At 54.4% G+C, this 17655-nt stretch overlaps 1 protein-coding gene and 1 non-coding gene across 2 annotated transcripts; one reads left to right on the forward strand and one right to left on the reverse strand.

Annotated features, from left to right (window-relative positions):
* Positions 1-2933: 2933 nt before the first annotated feature.
* TRNAE-UUC (transfer RNA glutamic acid (anticodon UUC)) lies at positions 2934-3005 on the reverse strand. Its single transcript has one exon. It is a non-coding gene; the product is annotated as a tRNA-Glu (tRNA).
* Positions 3006-3352: 347 nt separating this feature from the next.
* LOC136019441 (ras-related GTP-binding protein A) lies at positions 3353-15196 on the forward strand. Its single transcript, XM_065689632.1, has 10 exons — positions 3353-3588; positions 4008-4041; positions 5674-5773; positions 6688-6754; positions 7425-7647; positions 9681-9776; positions 10635-10757; positions 12912-13003; positions 13856-13971; positions 14709-15196. Exons 2-10 carry the CDS (start codon positions 4015-4017, stop codon positions 14804-14806), a joined length of 942 nt encoding a protein of 313 aa, XP_065545704.1. The 5' UTR covers positions 3353-3588; positions 4008-4014; the 3' UTR covers positions 14807-15196.
* Positions 15197-17655: the final 2459 nt, after the last annotated feature.

Raw genomic sequence — 17655 nt, forward strand, 5'->3', positions numbered from 1 at the left:
TTCCTGCCTGTTTGAATACTGCCACTGCCCTACAAACCTGTTAAGAACCCAAAACCCCATGCAGAAATCACACAGGTTTGGTTACTAATGCCTGGCAAACGGCATGGCCTGAGGATCAGCGTCACAGCCTGATCTCTAGGCAACTGCTTCTCCACCTCGTACCGTCGCTCTCCCTGAAAAGGGAGGGATAAGGAGTCTTAATAAGGAGGCAGGCAGGCTGTGAAGACAGCGCAGCGCTTGGGAAGAGGGTGCTGCTGCATCTCCACTCATAAATCAGGAGCATTATCACACCAGGGGAGGGGAAGAGAACCCAGAGCAAAGGCATCTGGTGTGAGTTATGTCTCTGAGCCTGCTGGAGCTCTCCATCTTCCCGGGGCGCTTGCGTCCGCCGAGCCGTGCCGCCTGACAGCAGCCATTAATCCCTTCCTCTCCTGCCGAGCGCTGAGCCGGGGCCAAGGCAGATACTTCTTGTGCCTGACAGTTTGGGGTTGGGGGCCTTTGTCTCTTTTTAATCCTTGCTGTAATGTGCAAGAACCCAGAAACGCTGCGAGTGCTTTCTGCAGGCACTGGTGTCAGTGAGGGAAAGACAAAGCCGGAGCAGCGCTCTCTTTGTGAGGCATCAGTTGCTCCTTTTGGCTCCAATACATGTGTGAAGAGAGGATCACATCTGGGAGCACAGGGACCTCCCTACAGCACTGCCTCTGCAGGACCCGGTTCCTGTACAGTGCTTTCCCTGCAGGGGAGCTGAGGGGACACCAGCAGCAAACCTGAGCTCACCGGCTTCTGATTTCACCCAGGCGTATTAAGACACGGATGCTCTGAATGTGATGCCCTAAGAGTAATCCTGCCTGACTCAACTAAACCGAATCTGTATCCCTTTGTTCTTGTTTTTGGATAGGAGGGGAAACACCAGAGGGGTTTGTTAGCTCTTTGCGTGGGCAAAGCTGTCCTCACAGAGGCAATGGGACAGTAGAACCATGGCCTGAAGGCCTGTTTTGGGTGATTTGCGCTACCGGAACACGGCGTGTCAGAGAGTATTTACAGACATTTGCTCAGTGTTCACGTCAGATTCCACCACAGCATGGTACTAGCACTTACATGAGTGAGAGCTTGCATTTCTCAGCCAGTAAAACCTCATGGATTTGTTGGAGTCTTTTGCTCCTCAGTGAAAACGGGGAGCTTGAGTCCTCAATAACTGAGTCTGTATTTCTTAGAAGTGTATAGATTTTAGGAACAAGTGTGACTCACAAGAACAGATTTGATCTACTTTTCCTGTGAAACAACACAACTAATGCCAGCAAGCCCATGTAGAGGGGTTTGTCTTGGTGACACCCAGGGATGTCATGAAGAAGCTGCAGTGTATGGGTGAGCGTGGTGCTGCTGCCCTCTAACAGAACATGCTGGTTTATATCCTGAGTGTTTCCAGCATCCTCACTCTCACACTGCTTCCCTCTGCTGTTCGGCTGGAATTCCCATCAGTTGCCATGAGCTGCTGGGTCTCCTCCAGTGGTTTGCTTGGAGGGAGCCGGGTAACTTGGGATGACAACGCGGCATGAGGGTAAATCTCAGCACTGCTTTTCGCCTCCATCGAGACTCATCTGGACTAATCATTGCAAACGGATGTACCCAGGGGACAGGCAGGTTCCGAGGCTCCGGTTCCAAGGCTGTTCTGCCTTGCAGGAAGCGTGATTTGACCTGAATGAATGGAATTCTCATCCCCAACATGCTGATTTGCAGTGCCTTGTACCAGTGCTCTGGAGCCCTGTGCTGGCTGTTCACCCAGTGATGCACAATGAGGGTTTCCAATGCGAGAAGCGGCTGATGGAGCCGCTTCACTGTGCTCAGAGCCACATCACCCCTATGAACCCTTTACACGTCCTTTCTGTCCATTCCCGGGGCTTTTCCCTGTCATTCAGTGGGTTATTGTCATTGTCACTGTGGGGTTTCTAGCTTTCCCTACACTCACAGCGTGCTGTGCTGTAGGTGGACACTTCCAGTCCCTTCTAGACTTTCATTACCAGTTCTGCTAATTAAGTTAAGAGCCCCCAGGGCAGGAGGAGCACGATTCCAGCCCGAGGCCCCGCCTGGACCGCCGGGTGTCCCGTACAGCCGCGCTCCGCCTCCTTGTCCCGGTGCCTTCCCGTCCCCGAACCATTCCTCATCCCTGGAATCCGCCCCGCGGCGTGGCGGCGCCTGCGGCCGGCAGGGGGCGGTAGAGGGCAGCGCGGCTGCGGACCTCGGCAGCGGTGCCCCCCCCCCGGCGGAGCACCGGGAGCGGCGCTGGCCGGTACCGGGCGCACCGGGAGCCGGGGCGGGCTGCGCAGGCACGGGGACCGGAGCGGGCCAGTCGCTACGGTCGCGCCGGGTGACAGCCCCTCAGGGGAGCTCCCTGGAGGGCCCTCCCTTGCTGTGCGCACCCGGCTGTGTGCAGTGGGGAAGCCTTGTGCCATTGCCCACCCTGGATGCCTTCTGTAGGAGCAATGGGAAGCTGTTGGGCACCTAGTGAATTTCCTTGATAAACGACTAGCCCTGCGCACTCATGTATATATATACGTGTATATACGCACACGTGTATGTATATATACACGTATATATATAATTTACATCCATAGGGATGTATGCACAGCAGATTAGTGCTGCCGGAGTTGCAGTACTTCCGTACTTCCCTCGGACAACGGGGTGGTCTAAAACACACCGTGGGACACAGGGAGCCAGTTTCTTGTATTGGAGGAGAATGCCGTTAACTCCGGTTATTTGGTTAAGGACTCTCCTGTCCGATTTACTTGGACACTTCAAACCAGGGTGGGAGACGGGCTTTGCACTGGCTTAGAAGAGCTTCGGCAAGCTCCTGGGGTCGCGGAATGTGGCTGCAGAGGGGTTAAAACGCGGTCCGAGGAAGTCGGAAGAGGACGCTGCAATAGAAAAGATCGAGCTTCCCATACCGGGAGTCGAACCCGGGCCGCCTGGGTGAAAACCAGGAATCCTAACCGCTAGACCATATGGGAGGCGCTGGGTGCTGCTTCCTCCGCCCTCCCCACAGCCGTCCCCAGCCCCTCCAGCGCCCGCCGTGGAGCGAGGCCTCGCTCGGCGGCCCTGCATGTACCCCGGCTCGGCTCGGCTCGGCTCGGCCCGGCCCGCCTCGGCTCGGCTCGGCCCGGCTCGGCTCGGCTCGGCTCGGCTCGGCCCGACCCGGCCTCCATAGCCCGTTTGTGCCAGGACGGCGCTGCCCGCACCCAAGATGGCGACGGGCGCTTCACTGCCGCCACGCCCCGCCCCTTTCCATGCCCGCCTCGCCGCGTGTCACGTGACCGGAGGGGAGGGGTGGGGCGCGCGGAAGAGGGCGGGTGAGCGTTCACGTGATTGGTGGTTGTGTCTCGTGAGCGGCGCCGGGGGCTGGGAGGGAGTCCGGGAGCGCCGCGGCGGCAGCGGGCGAGGCCCCGGCGGGGCTGCGGATCCACGCGAGGCCGCGGATTTGCGGCCTACCCCGGAGCGGGGGACGCTCGGACACTGCGGAGCTGCGGCGGGCACCCCCGCCACCGCCTGCGGGCACCGCCGAGCCGCTGCGGGAGGCGCTTGTCGCGGATAGAGGTAGCGGGGGGCGGCGGGGCCTGGCTGAGCTGCTGCCGGGCCCGGTGGGGCTGGGGGGAGCGCTGCCGCTGTGCGCTGCCGCTCGTTGTGGGCTCCGGGCGGCTCCGGGCCCGGCCGCTCTGTGTGAGGAGACCCGGGCGGGCGGCGGCTCCGCGGGGTCCCGCTGAGGCCTGTCCGGCCGCGCGGTGCCGGGAGCGCCGCTCGCCAGGGCCGGGTTCTCCGGCGGGGGGAGGCCGGTGCCAGCGCTTCCCCCGGCGGCTGGAGCCGGAGCTGTGGAGTGCCCGGCGGGGCGGAGGCTGGGGGTGGTGTCGGTGCGGGAGCGCTTCCCCTTTTGCACCCGCTGCCCTCTCGGGATGGGATGTGCAGGTTGAAGTGCGGCCTGAGGGCAGCAGCGATCTCAGGTGGTGCTCTCTCTGCAGGTGGGTGATGCCAAGCACAGCCATGAAGAAAAAGGTAAGAGCCGAAACGCGGATCCCCTGCAGCTGGGTTTTGCTTCCCTGTATTTGCTAATGTCGCTGTGTGTTTGCACCGTATCTCGGGGTGTTCTTTGGCTTTTGGGCGCCTCAGAGTCACGGATGTATCCTGTGCTTGAAGCCATCGAAATGGGTTCGAGTTTGTTCACTGGCTCGTCTCAGAAACGTCCATGGTAACTGCTGTGCGTTTGTGGTTCTTGTGCCTCCCACAGCGTGAGGGGAGAGGAGACCCTCCTGAAGCACCTGGGTGGGGGCTGTAGCTCACTGTGGGGAGAGCACAGTGTATCTGCAGGGCTTTGCTCTGAGGGTGGTCGGTGTGAGCGGACCAGCCTGGCTGCCGGAGGAGAGCCCTTGTCACCACATCAGGTGTGTGCTCAGCGGCACGGGGATAACCTGTGCAACAGGATGGGCTGATTCTGCCTCTGCAGCCCCGAGGCTGTGGCTGCTGCTGCTGTCCAGTTGGGAAGTGAAGCCGGTGCCTCCCCAGCTGGTCTCTGGCACTGCTATGGGCTGGTTGTGCTCTATTAAAGCGATCCTTGATGATAGATGCGGAGCTGTCAAAGGCTGGGTTTGCCTTCGGAGCTGGAACTTGTTTAACAGCTGTGTTTGAGCCTGTGCTGCCGCTGCTGGGGTGCTTCAGGTTGTATTTTTAGATCACAGTGTAGAGGCTTTCCCTGTGTGAGTGGCACCCCTCTTCCCCCTCCAGTCATCCCCTCTGGCTGCCAAAGGTGCTGCCTCGCCTTTGTTCCAGTGGCCTGCACAGATCAAGGCCCAGGACGGGGTTTGGAGCAAGCTGCTCTGGTGGAAGGTGTCCCTGCCCATGGCAGGGGTTGGAACTGGATGAGCTTTAAGGTCCCTTCCAACCCTAACCAGGCTGGGATTCCATGACTCTGGAATCAAGTGCCTCCCCTAGATGACAGCTTGGTGACTTGACCTGGGCTGTCCCATCGGCTTCTAACGTTCTGCTGCAGCTTGAACTGTAATGTGTATTTCACCTCTTGGGGAAGAGAAAACAAGTTGTGTTGTGATAAGGAAAGGAGAAGTAATGGGTGCAGAATATCCGTGCTGGGTGGGCATGGGATTGTTTCCAGCCTGGTCTTAAAGGCCTGAGATAAAGGTGTTCTCTCATCTTGGCAAAGTCCTTTACTGCCCCGAGAACCATCAAGCCTTCCCCTGTGGTTCTGGTGCACTTGGGTCGTGTGTGGGTGCAAGGGGAGGGGATGGGGGAGGCTGGAGCAGCTCCTGCTCTCACCCAGTGCTGGCTCCCAATCCTCTTCCGGGGTGCGTTGGGAAAAGGGGCTGCACCTCTGGGTGGCTGGAGCCTGGAAGGGCAGAGATTCCCGAGGGGCTGAGGGGTGCAGGTCAGGAATGCAGCCAGGGTGGAAGGGGTTTCAGTCGGACCACGATTCAGTGGCCATGGATAGCAAGGGGGGCAGGGGGGTCTCCTGCTTTCCCAGGTACTCTCTTTGCCTCTCTCTTCTGGTGCATTCACATGTGAAACATGTTGGTCTGGTGGTCTTGTGGCTTCAGCAGTAAGGTGTTCACCCTGAGGGGGCCAGGAAACGCTTGCTGCTCTGTAGTAGCTAATGGCTCTGTATTTTCTCCTTCCCAGGTGCTGCTGATGGGTAAAAGTGGGTCTGGGAAGACCAGCATGAGGTCCATTATCTTTGCAAACTACATCGCCAGGGACACGCGGCGCCTGGGTGCCACAAGTAAGAGTTCTCTTGTGTGAAGAGGGGGCTCTCAGGGTGCAACCCCCTCTGTTAAAGGGGAGAGGCTGTTCCCTGCAGCAGTCCCAGCTCTCCTCTGCGCTGGAGTGGGTGGGTGCTCATCCTCCGCACCCGACAGGAGCTTCACCCCCGAGTTCCGCTGAGGGTGGGTAGGGAGCTGGAGTGAAACGGGAGGCAGCTCTGGGTTCAGTTTTGCTGCTTTATGGGTGAACTTTTATCCTTAAGTCTCTTTTTTGACCAGGAGGCAGCCATTGCTGCAGCTTCACCTATTGAGGAGGGTTCAGAGCCTCGTGTGTGTTGGAGAAGCTTCCCTGTTGTTGGCCAGCTGATCACAGTGCAGCTGGAGCACAGTGGTGTCTCTAAGCACCAGAGCTTGTGGCAGGATGAGGCACTTGGCTTAATGTCTTGTGCCTTTTTTACCTCCAAAACCACTGATGTGAGAAAGCATTCAGAGATGCCTCTGCAGCAGGGGTAAGAGCTGTCAGGATCTGATGCTCCTCTCTGGGAAGCGCTGGGGAGGTGGTCCGCAGTCCCTCTTTGCCATGTATTTGGTCTGTTCATAAAGTTCACGTTCTCTGGGTTACTGATTTACTGTTTTTAAGGCTCATTTAAGGCCTTGCAGGGTGTGCTGGATCTCGTGTCGTTCTTAAACTATCACAAAGATCAGAGCACGTGTTGCTAAAGGGAAGCCTCCTGCTGTCCTATTCCGTAGGGAATAGAAAGGCTTGAACTACTCCAGGAGCTGTCTCTGTAGTGCCTTCAGCTACAGGTTTACATCCAGCAGGGGTGTTTGGATGGGATTTTACAAGCTGTGGGCTGTGAAGAACAGCATTTTGGCTGCCCAAGGGGGTAGCTCTGAGCTGGGTTTGTGGTTCACTCCTGCTGTCTCTTTCCAGTTGACGTGGAGCACTCCCATGTTAGATTCCTAGGAAACCTGGTGTTAAACCTCTGGGACTGCGGAGGGTAGGTACTGTTTGATCTTCTGCCTTTGGAACTGCTGGGGTTAGCTCTGGGGATGGGACAAACCAGAGGGATGTGTGTGCTGCTTGTGTGGAGGCAATAGAACAAGCTTCACGTGTGCACTGTAAAACTGGTGCGACAGCTCTGGAAGGATGGATGCCGCATCTTGGGTTGTGTGTGGAGGCCGCGCTGCCTCTTGAGCTATCCCTGCATAAAAGGCACGGTGTGTAAGTCCACCCTTCCCTTGCTGCCTGCTCTCTTGCACTGGCAGCAAGCCTGAGCCCTTCACCTGGGCTTCTGCTGAGGTGGTGGGAGGTGACGCTGGGTTCAGAATTGCTCATCAGCAGCTTGATCCAAATGGGTGCTTGCTGAGAACTAAAACTGCCAGAGGGGAGACTGAGATGAGCTCTCAGGCAGAAGCTCTTCCTTGTGAGGATGCCCAGAGAAGCGGTGGCTGCCCCATCCCGGGCAGTGCTCAAGGCCAGGCTGGACACATGGGCTTGGAGCAAGCTGCTCCAGTGGAAGGGGTCCCTGCCCGTGGCAGGAGTTGGAACTGGGTGAGCTTTAAGAGCCCTTCCAGCACAACCCTGTCTTGGATTCTGATTCCTGACAATGCTAAGCCAGACCTGATTGCTCTAATGGGAGTCTCCTTTGTTGCTCTGCTCCTTCTCAGACAGGACACCTTCATGGAGAACTACTTCACCAGCCAGCGGGACAACATCTTCCGCAATGTGGAAGTCCTCATCTATGTCTTTGACGTGGAGAGCCGTGAGCTGGAGAAGGACATGCACTACTACCAGTCATGCTTGGAGGCAATCCTTCAGAACTCTCCCGATGCAAAGATCTTTTGTCTAGTGCACAAGATGGACTTGGTGCAGGAGGATCAGCGGGACTTGGTGAGAAGCTGATAGTTGCCATAGAAATGCTTTCAAATAGCGCATCTTTGTGCTAATGCAAGTTGTGATTCGATACTTCAAATCCAGCTCCACGACTGCTGTTCTTGGAAGGGTTTCTCAGATGTTCAGTGTCAAAGCCCTCTAAGCTTTTTCTGCCTCTTGTGAGTTTATGTCTCTTGCATATAGTGTGGTGGAGAATGGAACTAATGACTTTTAGTGACAGCTACCCTAAGCCTTTTCCTTTCTAACATTGATTCTGGTACTTCCACCAGACCTTGGCTCCCCAAGGGAGGTGGAACTGAAAGAAATCCAGTAACCTTGAACACACTGCTCACCATTTGGATGGCTTTGCACGTGGTGCTGACAGTGACAGTTGGTTTCTCTTTAGCTGCTGCTTTCAGTCCTGCATGGACTCTGTTCTAAAGTGTAACCAAAAAAACCCACACAAAATGCCCTAGAAGAGTTGGAACTGTCCCATGTGACTGGAAGCTGGTTTCTGTCAGTTGGGTCTGTTCTCTCCTGAGGGAAAACACAGCTCTCTGGGTTAGACAAGCACATCCCTGGCTGCTGGGCCACTGCATGGCTTGCAGCACGCAAGAGACTGGGGACCCCTTTAGGCTGTTGGCTTCTGTCTGAAGCAAGAAGTCTTATTAAACTCTCCTGTGATTGCTGGTGAGTGTGTGCCTGGGCAGCCCAGAGGAGCCCTGTGGGTGCAACCACAGCCTGACCTCCCTTGCAGGCTGACTCTTCCACGTGCAGGCTGGTTTCGGATCACTCTTAGTGCCTGAGAGGGCTGATCCTCTGCTTCCAGTTTTAGTTCTGCCTCCAGCTCAGTGCAGAAACAGCTCAGAGCTTGTTTGCATGGTTGATTCAAGGAGCTTTTCCTCACTTCCCTGTGGGCTGAAGGATGAGCCTAAAATCTTTTGCCCTGTCTAGATTTGTCTGGGGCAAATGCTGGTTTTGTGTGGTTATGCAGGCTCCAGTGAGGCCTTGAAGCAGAGGGTAGACAGAAGAGGGGCCTTGCTTCAGATACGCTTTCAATGTGTGTCCTTGCACACACATCAAGATCTAGTTTAAGGCATCTCCTACTCAGAAGAATATGCAAATACTTGGTCACATCACTGTAAATCTTACTGAAGCCTTTGGTATCCCAGGACCCGCATGGTAGGTGTTGCCTCACGCAGCATTCCCTGGGGATTAGTTAATGTTCCATCATGTTCCTAAACGCAGTGAGCTGAGGTGCAGGTGTCGTTGTGCCTTCCCCTGCAGAGGCTCATCACTGGCTGCCCTGCTGCTTTACTAGCAGTCCTGTAGGAGCTGGCACAATGTTCTCTGGTCTTTGCTGTTCCTCTGCTCCCCTTTTTTGTAGCCATAACCTCTAAGGGCAGAGTATGGGGTGAGATGAAGGGGCTGTAGGAGTGCGTGCCTTGGAGCTGCTTGTACTAATAGAATCCAAGACTGGTTTGTGTTGGAAGGGACCTTAAAGTTCATCCAGTTCCAACCCCCTGCCACAGGCAGGGACACCTTCCACTAGAGCAGGCTGCTCCAAGCCCCTGTGTCCAACCTGGCCTTGAGCACTGCCAGGGATGGGGCAGCCACAGCTTCTCTGGGCACCCTGTGCCAGCGCCTCAGCACCCTCACAGGGAAGAGCTTCTGCCTAAGAGCTCATCTCAGTCTCCCCTCTATCAGGTTAAAGCCATTCCCCTTGGCCTGTCCCGTTCTTAGTGATGAAACTTTTTGCCTGTGACCAGGGACTTGTTAGAACTTAGGTCCCTGGAGACACTCACGTGTGTCTGCTCCTGTTCCCACTCCACGACACCCGTGGTTATTTCAGCTTTGAGTCCCACTCAGATCTATGGCAGGTCAGCCTCAGTCTGTCCCTGCTGCTCTGGAGGGGTTTCTCCAGCCTGGCCTGGCCAGCGCTGCTCTTATCCTCTTCCGGGGTTTGAAGTGCATGCTGCAACCACAATACAGCAACCACACCAAAGGCAGGAATACTGACACTCAGCTGCCAATCTCTTTTCTGTTCCCAGATTTTCAAAGAGCGTGAGGAGGACTTGAAGCGCCTTTCCCGTCCCTTGGAATGTGTTTGTTTTAGAACTTCCATCTGGGATGAAACACTCTACAAGGTTTGTACAGCTTCCTCCCCACATCTGGCTGCTGCCTCTCCCACTGGAAAGCAACAGCATGAGGAAGGCAACTGGTTAGTTGCAGCTGGTTTGTTAATGGCCATCCCTTTTAGTTCTGCCACCACTGCTGGTGGGGATTAGCTGTTGTATATGGTATCAGAGCATCCTGGCTTTAATTAGGACAAGTAAAACCCCACCATGTGTTGGAGTCATGGTGGCAGTATGTTAGTGCAGCTTAAACACTTTGCCTGGCTACTTTAGAAACAACTTCTGCATCTTCTAGTCATGTTTATCCAGCCTGAGTGCTGAGGGGAAGCGTGTGGCCAGGCACTGACACAAACCTGCGTCAGGAGGTGGCAGTGAGGTCAGCTGAGCTGAGCTTCGAGGGTCTGAGTCTGAATGAGGACCGATGCCTGTTAGAGCATCCCCTGTCCCTTCCGGGCTTGTCACTGACTCACTGGGTTAGATGAGAGCTTTTTGTGTTTGGAGTTGCCGAGTATCCCTCTGTATGCTGCCCTTGCTCAAAATTAACACAGGGTCTGGAAACCTGGTTTATCTGGGAGCAGAGAAGCACTGACAGCTTCAAATGAGGAGGATTTAAGCCTGTTTAGTAGTACTCTAGTTTCTCTGTGACTGTTGTGGAGAAGAACTTGACCTAAAGAAGTGTTTACTCAGGTCTGGGGTACCACTGGTGATTTCCACTGTAGTGGAGATACATGGATATGGAGATGGGAGAAGCTTATCAGCCTTGCCTAGGCTATCAGTGCCCAGAACTGGTTTGGAGCACATTGCATTACGATAGGAGGGGGCAGAGAAGTGCTAACTCAGCCCTTACGTTATATCTTTCTTCATTGACAGGCTTGGTCCAGTATAGTCTATCAGCTGATCCCCAACGTCCAGCAGCTGGAAATGAACCTGAGGAACTTTGCTCAGATCATCGAGGCAGATGAAGTGCTTCTGTTTGAGAGAGCCACGTTCCTGGTGAATACAACAGCTCTGCCCCTCGAGTCCTCTGCCCAGCCTGGGACAGGGTTTCCCCCTGGAAGGTGCTGTGGCAATAGCCCACAATGAGGAGCCAGCACCAGATGGCAGGAGGCCTCGATCCACACCTTGATCCACTGAAAGTAGCTGACATGGCTCCAGAGACCTTCCCAAACTTCCACTTCTGGCAGTTTTGCCAAGGGCTTGATCAGCATTTCCCTCTTCCACGCTATGAGAGGGTTTCATATCCCCATTCTATTGCTGGCCATGGGACTTCCTTGAGAATTCCTTTCTGCACAGGGCAGGAGCCTTCTGTACCTTCAAAAAAGCCTTTTCAGGGTTTTTATCTGGGGCTTGATTGCTTTATTTTTCTTCTTCTTTGTTCGATCTCTACAAACTCAGAGTATGGATGGGGAATCACAAGCGATGGGTTTACAGCAGCTTTCAGTGACCAGTGCATGGTAACTGCTTCCAGCCTGTTGTAGCTGCGAAGTAAAACGTGTTGGTTAAACCCACCATTGCTGCGTGTCCATCCGTACTCTTGGTTTCGGGGTGGGTCTCCTGAGACTCGCACAGATCTCTCGCTGACCTGAGGAATGGGTTTGATGTGTTGATTTTCAAGTGCTTTCCTTGCTGGCCAAATACCTGATTTTGAACTGATGGAGGGAACATAGAGAAGGAGCCGTTGCTTTGCTCACTTCTTAAACTGCCAGAAGTAAACCCCCACCATTTGTGGCCAGTTCTGCTCTTGACCTTTTGCAGGTAACAAGTGGTTCCACCCTGGTTAGAAGTACCTTTTTTACTGGAAAAGAATAATCTTTGCTGCAAAAAGCTGGTGCTGATTTCAGTGTCGTGGTGGCTTCTAAAAGACTTCTTTTCTTCTCAGTGTTTCTTTCATATATTTAAGCTTCCCTCAGGATTCTTTTCTCCTGAAGTGAAATCTTCCTCTGAAATTGTATTCAAATCACAGTAACAGAAAAACCCATCTGGGGAGTTCAGGAACAAACCTGCATGCAGGGAAGGCTTTTGGTTTATAGAAGGCTTTGCAGGCCTTGAACCTGGCTAAACCTGTACCAGTATGAATAACTGGGCAGGTTTAAAACAGTAGGAAATACATCGTCATTTAATGAGTTCTAAGGGGAAATAACAACCCCAAAACTTGGTTCTCACAAGGCTCTTAAACGTGACTCCATAGTTAAAAGAGCAAGAGCTTGACATCCTTGTGTGAGGTATCTGACACTTCCAGTAGTGGTTGGTTTCATGATTCTTAAGAGCTTAAAGCACACAGCATAAGGCTTTAAAATACTCCCTTTTGGTTTGCTGTGAGAATGAAGATGGTGTAACTTGCACTGTGTACCATTCCCCTCATGCAGTAATGCAGATCTCAGCCTGTTAGCTGATGAGAGTGAGGAGTGAAGGGCTGTAGGGTACCAGCTTGGTGAAAGTGGCTGGGGTGATGCAGCTGTGGAACATCTGCAAGGATTCCAAAACACCTGAGATCCTCTGGATCCCTGCAGCCAGGCCCCCAGGTCTGTGTTGCTGCTGGATTGTGGGAGGAAGAGGAGGGAGCCCATGTGGGTGCAGGCAGCTTAGCACAGGCTTGGTCTGGCTCTGAACTGATGGGGAGGGAACTCCTGAGGAAACCAGCTGCCTTCATGCTGCTTCTCTTGTGGAGGAGCAGCCTGCTTTGGCTTTGAGGGCAGCGTGTGAGCATCCTTCCTGTTGCAGAATGGGAATTCCTCAGGTTCACTCCTTAGGAATCTGCAGCACAATAGCCTTGGGAAGGAAAAGCTATTCCAACAGTGGTGAAGTGCCCGATTCGCCTACTTAAGGTGATGGTCTGGGATTTCCCCTCCTCTCCTTGCGCCTTTTCGTTAAGATTTAAACTGCTGCTGGGTTGGGGTACTCAGACCCCAGATGAGCAATTTTGTCTCTTGTGTGTCTTGCATATGTGCGTGTGCCTGTGAGAGGCTTCCTGGTGGTTGTGTTTCATCAAGAAAGCACCAGTCTTGTTGCAAACAGGTTCCAAGATTCATCAGCCAAAGGCTAAGGGAATCTCAGTCCTGGTCACCACCTGCTTCCCATAAGAGCCTGAGGAGCCTGCACTGACAGGAGTCCCTCACTAACGCCCTGCTCTCTCCTTCTGCCTTCCAGGTCATTTCTCACTATCAATGCAAAGAACAACGGGATGTCCACAGGTTTGAGAAGATCAGCAACATAATAAAGCAATTCAAGCTAAGCTGCAGGTGAGCTGGGTGCAGCATCGGGTGGGGAAGATGCCTCAGCAGGTTCTGCAGTGTTCTCCAGTCAGAGAGGCTCTCCACACTGGTACAAGCTCTGTGAGATGCTGCAGTTAAATTGCGCCCTGCTTCAACACCGTATTAATTGGTGTCCTTTGTGACTTCCTCCATTGCTGCTGCTTGAAAGAGGTTTGGTTGGAAACCTGTTTTCTTCTCCTCCTGGGCAAGGCAGGGAGGTTCTGGGACTGAAGTGACAACAAAGTGGTGACAGTCAGCTTGGGAGCTTTTGCCCCCGCACCACGGTGCTGCTGTGGGAGGAGGAGGTTTGCAGATGCTGTTTATTGCTATTTTGACTGGGCAAGTGGGAAGTCTCCTGGCTTTTGAACCTCCTCCGGGTCCCACAGGCTGTTGGTAGTATCTGCAAGCGCTTGAAGCCTGAGCAGGACGGAGGAGGGCCCCTGTGGCTCACAGCTGTCTGGTGCTTCAGTGTTCAACTGTCCTTGTGCATGGCTGAGCTGTCACATCCATGGGGCAAGTGACATTGAGTGCATGGGCACAGCAGCCTCTGGGGGGTTGTGTATCGTGAGTTAACCTTTGCCATTCCATGTGCGAATCACTTTGAATTGTTCTCAGCCTAAAGTTGAGAGTATTTTTGTTAAAAGAGAATAAAAGCCAACACCCAAACGTGTGGTCACACCTGGTGTCTCCTGCCAAGTGGGACTCAAACACTTCTTTGTTACCAACAGCTCACATAAAGGGGTGTTTGCTCTGTGGGCACCGGAGCTCATGGAGCAATGCTACAGCAATCAGTCATTTACTCTGGTTTTCCCTTTCTTTTCCTTTTGTCTCCCTTCTTAGTAAGCTGGCAGCTTCTTTCCAGAGCATGGAGGTCAGGAACTCGAACTTTGCTGCTTTCATTGACATCTTTACATCAAATACATACGTGATGGTGGTTATGTCAGACCCTTCCATACGTAAGTTGAAGCAAAGATCAAGCCCTTGGCCTGTGTGTGTTTGCAGGGACGGAAAGCTGAATGGGTCTGGTTTTAGCTGTGTTTCCCTTGGGAAACAACAGACACTGGGTAAAGCAGAGAACCTGACTGGAATGAAAAGATAGGGAGGGATCTGAGCAGGAGGTGGCTAAAAAGTGACCGCAGGAGGCAAGAAGACATGTGCCTGGAGAGCTGAGCTGTGTGTTCCTGTGAGCGGAGGGAACTGCTCTAACAGATGTGACCTGATTTAGTAGCTCGTGTCTAATAACCTATTTTGGGCTGTTCTCCTCTGGCAGCCCCGGTGATGTTTGGAGAGGAAGCAGAGCTGGATCGTGTTGGAGCTCTTGCTCTCACTGCCTGGCCCGTCTTGGTGGGCCAGTGCCTCTAATTATAGCAGCATCTATTTATCTTAAGGAAGAAGCTGCGGGCAGCAGCGTCAGCCCTCTGGGGGCACAGAGGGACTGTTCACACAGCTCCAGCTGAAACGGCTCCTGGGAGGGTTTGAGGTGCTTGAGAGACACTGTGGTGGGCACTGTGTGGCTGACACTGTGCTCCAGCCCCGTGCCGTGAGCAGGGACACTTCCCACTAGATCAGGATGCTCCAAGCCCTGCAGGCTTTGAGGAGTGGGGTTAAAATAAGAGAGTTTGAGGATGGGGATGTTGCTTTCTCACATCCCTTCTAACTTGTTCCTATCTCCCGTGTCCCTGTTCCGCCCTAGCCTCTGCGGCCACGCTGATCAACATCCGCAATGCCAGAAAACACTTTGAGAAGCTGGAGAGAGTGGATGGACCAAAGCACAGCCTGCTCATGCGCTGAGCCTGGGCCCCGGCACACAGGCTCCCAGGGGGTGAAGAGATGAATTGGAACTACTTATTTTTTAGGAGAATCTAACAATGTGGGTGTGTGTCGGGTTTGAGCTGAGTTGTGCTGCTTTGTCCTTGCTCCCTTTGACGGTGGACACTAGGCTGGAAACACTGCGGACCTTCCAAAGAGACTTCCCTGGCGTGCGTGGGGTTGGGAAGCAGGAGGGACAGGGGACGTGCTCCTGGTTGGCAGCGTGCACACGGCAGAGCTGGTTCGGCTGTTTGGCTCCCGGGTAGAAGTGACAGGAATGGAGCAGTCGCTGTTCTGTTGGCTGGGTCTAGGAAACGTTTATAAATTTCTCCTTGTCTTCACGTCACGAGAATAAATTTTTGCTACCAGGGATTTCGGATCCGAGAGCTTCGGGAAGCGGGATTTCTTCCTTCTGGAACCCTGGCAGGCTGATGTGCGGTAGCTGCGTTTCTCGTGGTCAGACTCAAGGCCAGGCCAAAGTTTCATTTAAGCTAATGTGTTTGGCACGTCGATTCTTGACATTCCTGTCTTATTTTTGGTCATGGTTTATGTGTGTTGTTACCACTGAGCACAGGAGCGGGCTCTGTGAGTTAGGGGAACCTGTGGCTTGCAGGGTGGCAGCTGATGCTGTCAGCTCTTCCCGATTTTTCTCTCTTGCTGCATCAAATGACTGTATAAAAAGGGCAGTGGTGGCTGAGCCTGGCTCCTCTGTTCTCCGGATGGTGCTTCCCCCCTCGATCCTTGCACACAGGCTGGGACTGGGGATCTGCAGATCTGCTGGTGCTCTGTTGGACCTTGGAAGTGATGCCCCATCCCTGGCAGTGTTCAAGGCCAGGCTGAACAGGGCTTGGAGCACCCTGCTCTAGTGGAAGGTGTCCCTGCCCGTGGCAGGGCTTGGAGCTGGGTGAACTTTAAGGTCCCTTCCAACCCAAACCAGGCTGGGATCCCTGTCAGAGAGGGACATGCCAAGATTCCTGTCAATGAACCAGGTGTTTGAGCTTCTGGAGAACTTGTGAACGGGCTGGAGCTGCAGCAGAGGGTTTCCCTTTGTCTTCAGTGTTTGCAGATACGGAATACAGTGCTGGTCCTGTTGTGGGAGCAGCAAATCTCGGCCACAGTCACTTCTGTCTCGTGTTGGAATGGAACAAGCCGAAATGCAACTACGGTTTCCTCTTGCGGATGCTGCCCCAACCCTTGGACAACGTCAGTGACTTGATGGAGAAACTTCATTGTTTCTGCACCCTGCTCCTGCCCTTGGCATTGCTGAGTGGACCAAGAGGATGCATCGCTGCTGATCCATGTTCTTGGAGCCTTGGGATCATCACTGAGAGGTTACTGGGAAGGGCTCTGCCTGCAGCAGAGGGGCAGTTGTGGTTTCAGGACAGCAGAAGACGGTTTATGGCCGTGGTTCCAGCACAGATCGAAACACTTTCTGTTGAGAGAACGTTCCTGCAGGAGACAGCTCGTCCTGACAAAGTACAGTGGGAAATGCTGCCCGTTCCTGTGGATACCAGGAGCCGGTGCTGGGTTTCCTTAGGGAATGAACTTTACCGTGTGAAAGTGGGATAATGGCAAGGGGGGAATGAAGTTGATGTCTCTCCAGATTTTGCTCTTACAAACAGACTTGCACACATCTGGCCCTGAAGAACTGCACGTCTTGAGGAGAGGGTAGGGGCGCATCCTTTTCCTTCAGGACTTGACCTTGGAACTAGGAGAAGCTCCATCATTAAGATACTGAATCAATTAATAGAACCCCAGGCTGGTTTGGGTTGGAAGGGACCTCAAAGCTCATCCAGTTCCAACCCCTGCCACGGGCAGGGACACCTTCCACTGGCGCAGCTTGCTCCAAGCCCTGTCCACCCTCATGCTGACCCTACTTGAGTCACACGCTTGGCTCAGTGCAGGTACCAGGAAGGAAATGGTTCGAGAACCCATGAGCAGGGAGAGGTGTGGGGCTGGGATCCCACAGTGAGCAGGACCTGCAGCCCCCCCAGCTCCGGGGGGAGCAGAGCCAGGAGGGAAGCTTTTCGGTGAGGGTGCTGAGGCGCTGGCAAAGGGTGCCCAGAGAAGCTGTGGCTGCCCCATCCCTGGCAGTGTTCTGCCCCTGCCTATGGAGGTGAATGGGGGGGATCCCCCCCATGCCTTGCATCCTGCACAGCTGCACCCCAGGGACCCCTCCCTGGTGTTTAGGGGTGTCCCTGTTTATGTGTGGGGGTATTTTAGGGGTGGTCTGGTGAGTTATGAGGGTTTGGGGTTGTGTTTGGGGAGGGTCCTGGCTTAGTATGGGGGTATAGGGAGGCCTCTTGAGCTCTGCTGGGTCCTCATCCCCCCCCCCAGGGGCTACCCCCAATGGGGTACTGTGGAAGAGATGGCTCTGGAGAGTCCAGCTATTTTTTGGGGGGGGGTTACATGTGTGGGAGGGGGCTTGGGAGTGCAACCCCCCCCCCCCCCCGCCACCATGGACCACATTTGCCTCCTGCACCTATGGGTGGTCTGTGGAGGGGGGGGTGTGTTGGGGTGCTGCATGCCTCTGGGGATGAAGGGCAGGGATGGGGATGTGTTGTGTCCCCCCCAACATCTGCGGTTAGGGGCATGCGACGGGGCGGGGGGGGGGTTGTGTCTTAGCCCCTTCCGCCCCCCCCTTTATCACTGTCATGAGTTCTCCAATTCTGAGCAGCGTGTTCCGTATTCCCCCCACCTCCAATTCGGGGGGGGGGGGGTGCGATGGTATCAGTCTGGGTACCACCCCCCCCCAACCGCTATATCTGTTTCCATGGCAACACTCGTCCGCGGGTGGGGGTAGGTGTGAGGAGCCGCCCATTGGCTGCTGA

The sequence above is a fragment of the Lathamus discolor genome, chromosome 9 (assembly GCF_037157495.1).
Source record: "Lathamus discolor isolate bLatDis1 chromosome 9, bLatDis1.hap1, whole genome shotgun sequence".
NCBI classification, from domain to species: domain Eukaryota; kingdom Metazoa; phylum Chordata; class Aves; order Psittaciformes; family Psittacidae; genus Lathamus; species Lathamus discolor.